The following is a 7422-nucleotide window of genomic DNA, read 5'->3' as shown; positions in this document are numbered from 1 at the left end:
ATATATTACACACACATATACATTCATACATGTACAGAAATACATACTGTATTACAGAATAAGACAAAATACTTCTAGTGGCTATATCTACAGTTTACTGTATATTCACTTGACCTCCTAATGCTCAGCAGAGAGAAAATTGCTTTAGAACTAAGATTGTATATAAACAAGAGGTCTCACTCCAATAAGTTTTGGTGTGTCTCTCTGCTGCATTTCTGATTAAAACGTGTTTGTTCCTCATTCAGTGAAGTTACTTACATTGGGTAGAGTATTCAGAAATATTACTCAAGTAAAGTAAAAAGTACAGTGTAGTAGAACTACTCCTAAAAATATTTTTTTCCCAAAAAGGTTACTCATGGTAAATGGACTGTACTTATTTAGCGCCTTTCTATCCATCCAGGACACTCAAAGCGCTACACACTGCAGACATTCACCCGTGCACACACACATTCACACACTGATGTCAAACTACAATTGTAGCCACAGCTGACCTGGGGCACACTGACAGAAGCGAGGCGCCACTGGACCCTTTGACCACCATCAGTAGGCAAGGCGGGTAAGGTGTCTTGCCCAAGGACACAACAACTGAGTCGACTGGACGGGGATCGAACCGGCGACCTTCCGGTTCCAGGATGACTCCCCTAACCACTCTACCACAGCCGCCCCTACTCAAGTAAATGTAACTGTCACTAGTTACTACCCACCTCTGGAAATATTGTATTGTTATCCAAACAAATCAATCCTATCAAAAAAGGACAACAAAGGACTCTTCCTTTTATCTTTTACAAAAGATTAATTAGGATTGAAATTAAATGGAGGAGGATTTGTAGTAAATCTGTGTACTTATAATTTGACATTTACCTAAAGACAAATCTGTACATGTTTTTTTGTCATTTTCTGAATCTGTTTTGTCATATTCTGTGTGCAGGACCGTCAGCAGCAGTTTCACCGAGGAATGCTGGAATCTTTCACAGCCGACCTGTCGAACCAGCAGCAGAACGCCCCGGACGCCAAGAAGGCCAAAACCAAGGATCTGGAAGAGCACCGGGTCAGAACCGAGTACCTTCATCATGAGGTACTGAGGCTGCTGTTTGTGCCTTCGGGTGGCTGTGTCTCAATTCAGGGGCTGCAGGCCATTTGTAGTCCTGTTCCATCAATGAACCGTGCCGTAGGTGGTCCCTTCTCACGCGGCCGACATATGCGGCCCACAAAACCAAGAAAACGTCGGCTGCATCCGAGTATCCCAGGATTCATTGTGCCATCAGCAAACTAAACAGGAAAACAAAGACAGCTGACGTTTTTATTTATTTGATGTGGAGATGTTAAATAAAATGTAATCATTAGTACTGATACAGGAGCTAAACGTTTTTATTTATTTATGTGTAACATTTTTAAATAATACATTCAATCTAGTAAAGTTATACCTCTCTAGTAAAAAAAAAAAAAACGCATGAAAACATGCTCCAACCGAAGGCATGTGATATAACCGTAACACTATCTATCGTCTCATTTCACAGTTGTTTCATGCAGCCTGTGGACTGCGTGGGGTTGGCCTCCGTGGTCCACACTCCGCGGTCTACGTGGGCCGAGACACAGTTAATGAGAGTGTCAAAGCCAACAGGTGACGCAGTGTTTGTTGTTCCTTCACAGATGTGTCGCTATGGGATCTACATCCAGATGCTGGAAATCTGGAACAGCTTGAGGAAGACGGACAACAGCGCGTTGAGCAGCACAAACCTGACGCTCTTCGACAAGGCCGTGTGCGCCGACGCTCTCTGGGAGGACGAGGAGGTGGAAGGCGGGCTGAAGAAGTCCCACTCCAGCCCCTCACTGGAACTGGAGACGGCCATTCCGGTTGTAAAAGTCAAGCGCAACATTTCTGAGCGACGGACTTATCGAAAGAAGATCGTTCCTCGGTGGAATAAAGAAGTCTGAGACGAGACGAGCAGTCTGTGGACTCAGATGTGGTGTTAATTTATACATTCCCTCTGGAATGTTTAAGTAGTGGAAGGAAAAACTCCAGAGGATTCTTCAATTCTGTGCACTTTTACAAAAACAAACCACAGCTGTCAGATTTTCTATAACGGGAGGCAAGACCACATTTTATTTGTTGAGTGGTGTTAAATGTCTGGACCTAATTTATTTAGTTTTGTTGGAACATTTAGGCCATTTTATTAATGCTGTCATACAGACGTTTACGTTTTCACGTGTGCTTTAAAAACATTACCCACAAGAGGGCGCTGTAGAACAGCACATCTCTGAACAGAAGTAGGCCAAAAGTCAGTTTTCGTTTAAAATTGTACTTTTTAAAATTGTATTTTAGTATTGTGTACAAGAAGTTCATCAGCTTCCTTTGAAAATGTATGAAATCAACATTCCTGGCAAATGTTTGACTCAAATGAAGGATTTTTCTTCTGAAGTGAATTGTAACTTCTGCTCAGCTCCTGTTCCTCACTTTGAAAAACATATGAACATCATTTAAAAAAAATAAATATAGGTAAACTTGAAAATGACACAGACTGATTTTTATTGCTTTTAATCTTGCGTTAAAGAAGGCTAAGACCGAAACGTGGAAAAAAAAGATTATCACTGATGTGTTTAAGCCTAACTTAATTTTTTTACAGTATAAATTTGAAACATTAGTTTTATTCATTGTTTCATCATCTGTTTTTATAAGTTGTTTTGGGAGAATGTGTTTTTTAATTACTACGGATTTTCTATGGCAGAAGTTCTCAAACTGGGGGTCTGCGAAAGGTATCTTGGGGGGTCCTCAAAAAAAATCACTAAATTGTTAATTTGGTTTTTATTTTTAAAAATGCATGGAGAGCAATGAACTAATAAAACAAACATAATAAAATTAATAAAAAAATATATATTCCTATGGCATTTAGGGGTTGAAATGAGAATAAATTATCTTTTAAAACAGTATAGGGTTTATGGAATTTTTTCGCCCTTGTAAGGGGTCCCCAGACCCAAATGTGAGAACCCCTGTTCTATGGTGTTTTTAAGAGGAGACAATTTCTGTTTTAGTATAGAACAAACAAATCTGTTTCACATTTACAGTATGTAGCTATGATGACTGTTTTACTGCAAAACCTTCATCAGCGTGCAAATACATCCAGTGTGTTCTTTCAGCTGCTTCTTCCTGCAGGGATCACCATGCCAGCAAACTCACGTGAAAAATTTGGCCGTTGTTTTAAACCAGAGGCCTGTCCTGATGCAACCTGGACTTGAACCTGCAACCTTAGGGTTACAAACCTGTTGTACCGACCACCAAGCTACCACAGCCCCATTGTACATCAGGTGTATTTTAAGGTTGGAAATGAGAAACGCTCATAAATAGTGGCGTATATATTTGTAGGAGCTATGCAACACATGAGATTCTTCTTTTTCTAACCCTCAGTTGTAACGTCTATATGTTGGACAGTTTCCATAAAATTCAGCTTAAAAACTAAAGAAAAAACTCAGGGTTCAAACTGAACTTGAAACCTGACCAGTGGTGGGCACAGTTCCCCTAAAGCACTAATAGGGGGAGTAATCTTTTCATTTTAAAATTTACAAGTGGATTAGCACTTGCTAAATTTATAGACTAAATTTAGAAGCACTAACTGAGGTCTGTAGATGTTATTGATCAACGTTAATCTCAAGAGCTGAAGGTGAAAGCTGTCACACATTTTGTTCAAATGTGTCACTTATCCACTATAGGTGACAATATATGAACTCAAATGAGGAATGTCAATGATAAGTCTTAAGAGAGCAACATGACAATTTGTGACTCAAGTTGTCTGTTGAAGAATTTTCAGGGGTTGATTGGGTTATTTTAGTGCTTTAGAATTAGGGGACCTAAATATTTGAGTTAGTGTTTTAGGGTTAGTGGAACTAATTTTTAGATTAGTGCTGTCCACTACTGCTTCTGACTTATAAAACGTTCTGTTCAGGCCAACAGCAGAGATAGTGTGATTGTTCCTGTAAGCAGCCATTCATATTTTGGGTTATTTCACCCACACCGAACCAACACACACATCAAACACAGAGAGACACGCATCCTGATTTGGTGCTGGAACTGGATCAGGCGGGACGACAGGCGGATCAGAGTAATCTGTTTATCTGGTGAAATGTAGGTTTGTCCCTTTTGGACATCAGGGGGGAACTCTTGGTTAGCATGCTAATGGAAATATCCTGCATTCATTCACAGGAAGAACAACAGCTCATTAAGATAAAGTCAGACTCTGCAGATGAGGATAACTGATTAACCATGTGAGTGACAGGACCCCGGGGCCATCGCAGCACCCTAATGAAGCCAGGTAGGGTGACACCATTTTGACCACAAACAAGTTACACCAAGAGGCAACTCCTCTTATAGCATTCCTTGTTTTTTTTGCACTCAAACTGAATAATTATGAATCATCCAGGCAGCAATGACAATTTGCTGATGTCACAGAGGAGCTCTCAAGAAAACAAAAAGCCTCTTCTCACATGGCCTGTGGAGCATGACCTCAGCAGCGGCGGTGGTCTCGTTTCTTTTGGAGTGCCATCGCTCTCCTGCTCTTCAGCAAACCATAATGACCGGGGCTGCGTTAGCTGCTGGGTTCAGAGGGCGTCTTTCCCCCCCAAAGAGCCGGCCTGTTTTTGTTCCACCTGCGTTGCTCCATTCTGGAGGGCCGTGCGGCTCAGTCAGGCCTGGCTGGGTAATTAAAAAGGCAAGAGTTGGGAGAGGCTTCGAAAACAGATTCCAGGCACTTCTTTGTCGCTGTGCTCACGCTGCCACCATTACTTCAGAAAATCTCTCTGCTCTAACCAAATAACACTGAGAAAGCACATTGCTCCTCAATGCTCCTCCTGATGCTCATTCCCAATCTGTTTCTGTTGACTTTACAAGCTCTATTTATTACCTTATCCTCATTAGCACTGGATTTCTCCCACTGTTTCTTGAAAAATAAACAAGTCTTGTCCTCGGTGTCACCTCCATCCTGCTCCAGCAGACTGCTGTCATGTGTCTTCCCCTCTCCACGGTCTTTGAAATAATTCTGTAAACCTTTCAGCAGTTCTGTTCTTTCTCCTCTCATCCAGCATTTCAAACCTACTTATTTCGCTGCAAACAACCTGGGCTTGACCCTGCAACCTCAGGATTACATTAGATTATATCAGTGACCCACTGAGCAACCACAGCCCCCAAATGTTCAGACTTGGTGACATTGATTTATTATTATTATGTTAAAATTCTTTGTCATGCTTCTTTGGGAAAAAAACACATTAAAATTAGACACCAAACTGTGCAGCTGGATGTGGAATAGTGTGCTGTGACTGTTGGTTGTGGTATATTGCATAATGTAAACACAAATATGTAAAATACAAAAAAAATGAAAGAAAAAGAGAAAATATTAATGGAAAACAGGGACTTTGGGGAAACACAAAATCAACACAAGGCCTTTTTGGAGCTTCGTATCAGACATACTTCACTGTAAAGTAACTTTTGTCCTCTTTACATCGGCTACTTATTAAACAAAATTGATTTCAAAATTTTAGTCATGACTCTTAATTAACAGGCCGTTTAATACTTTACAGAAATGTTGACTTCTTAATCTTTGGTCTTCAGACCAAAATCACCTGCAGGTTCTTAAAACCAGGTTTAAGACTCAAGACGACCTGTTCTGCCCCTGTGTCTCTGTACGGCTGATTAGAAGCAGCTTAAAACACTGATGTTCCAACAAGCTTTTATATAATCTTTATTAGTCACTTGTTACGTTCATATTGTAAGCTGTTTGTATTTATTTTAGTTTGCACTTTGTGAAGCACTTTGTGATTTTTATCTGTGAAAAGTGTAACACAAATAAAATTTTCTTGCTTGCTTAAAGTCATGTAAAGTTTAATGGGTCACAGAAAAATGGATTTTACATGTCGGAACTTTGATATCTTTTACGATTTTACACAAGTTTTATGATTTTTACAGCCTTTTTTTCACAGAATGTTCGTCAGCTGATGTCCAAATGTTCAGATTTCTTGCAAATGAACTCTTCTTTCTCCCATAACTCTTCAGTATATATACAAATAATACAACAAAACGTAGATATTTTTGTCTTCTTTCACCTGGTGCAGGGGTGTCAAACTCGTTTTCACTGAGGGCCACATGAGCGTTATGGTGGCCCTTGAAGGGCCAGTTGTAACGAACTTTGACGTTTCATGTTTAACTTTGACTAAACAGTGTTTTAACACGTTCTCTCATAAACACTGAAAATTAAGTGTACGACTGACTAAATTTGAAATAAATAATACAGAAATACTATGGTAAAAGTAAATAGTAATAGTATAGTGAAAGTAGGAGAGTTTTGTCACTGTTGAGTTGAGGTGAGCAGCTGCCATCTTTCTGACAAGGAATTCCCATGATGATTGACATATAAGGAAGACGTAATTTATGGTCATTGCTGGCTTTAAAGCAGGTTATTTTAAGACATTAATACTGTGCTATCCAACTAAATCGCTCAGTTACTTAACAGCTCAGGCGCAGGACAAGAATTATTATCTTTCACATTTTAAATTAGTTTATTTTGTTGCATTTATTCATTAGTTTAAAGTTTGTCATTGATACATGAAACAATTTTCATATTACATAAAAAAACTTGTTGGGGTTGGGGGAGACGGTAGTTACCCACGGGCCGCATTTGGCCTGTGGGCCTTGAGTTTGATATGCTGTGACCTCGTGTCGCTGACACTATGAGACTTACAGTTTTCACTCAACTCCCCTCAGAATACAGAGTGAACAGCCAAGCTTTGATTCTCTGAACAAACTTAACTTGTCATATCTCTTACATAAAACACTGTAGAAACATTAAACTTTACATGTGTGACAATCAAACCCCCTAACACGGATAGTTTAAAAAACTTTTCAGATTTGACTCATGGTTTTTGTGTAGTGACTATTTAAGCCTTACTTACATTACATTTTTTATCTGCCTCTCAATAACACAGCAATCAGGGAGCGAGAGACGTGTGTGAGTACCATGGTAATGAGCAGTTTTAGCTTTTTTTTTAAATGAAATCCATTAAAATGCAGATATTTCTTATAGCTCAGATTGTTACAAAGTTATGTTTGAATTTTGAGCAGGATGCATACAGCCTTCAAAATTTTAGATTTATCTACCTTTTTTAAATGATTGCTCTTTGATTTAATACAAATTAAAAGGCAGGAAGAAAAGTAACATTTCCTGCACTCTTCTGGTCTTTTTTCTTCACCCCTGACAGAATCCACTGAAACAAGAGTAGCTCCTTAGAAATGTTTGCTTTTTGCAAGTTAAAGGAGCCTTTTGAGAGGAGTTCAGGTAACTGCTTTGCTCGAGGGCATCTGGACGCATGACCTCTTCTTGCCCTCTTCTCTCCCTCCACACACACACACACACACACACACACACACACACACACACACAC

At 39.6% G+C, this 7422-nt stretch overlaps 1 protein-coding gene across 3 annotated transcripts in view; it reads left to right on the top strand.

Annotated features, from left to right (window-relative positions):
- LOC106514429 (PH and SEC7 domain-containing protein 1) overlaps positions 1–2510 on the top strand; it is a 17105-nt gene extending 14595 nt beyond the window's left edge. For all 3 annotated transcript variants that reach the window (XM_014003689.1, XM_014003687.1, XM_014003688.1), the window contains 2 exons: positions 929–1075; positions 1651–2510. In XM_014003689.1, coding sequence (XP_013859143.1) covers positions 929–1075; positions 1651–1935 — 432 coding nt within the window. In that variant the 3' untranslated portion in view covers positions 1936–2510. The remainder of the gene's footprint in view (positions 1–928; positions 1076–1650) is intronic.
- The last annotated feature ends 4912 nt before the right edge of the window (positions 2511–7422 follow it).

Source organism: Austrofundulus limnaeus, unplaced genomic scaffold (assembly GCF_001266775.1).
Source record: "Austrofundulus limnaeus strain Quisiro unplaced genomic scaffold, Austrofundulus_limnaeus-1.0 Scaffold20, whole genome shotgun sequence".
Lineage (NCBI taxonomy): Eukaryota > Metazoa > Chordata > Actinopteri > Cyprinodontiformes > Rivulidae > Austrofundulus > Austrofundulus limnaeus.
Note: the sequence above shows the minus strand (reverse complement) of the source record. Positions and strands in the feature narration are given on the sequence as shown.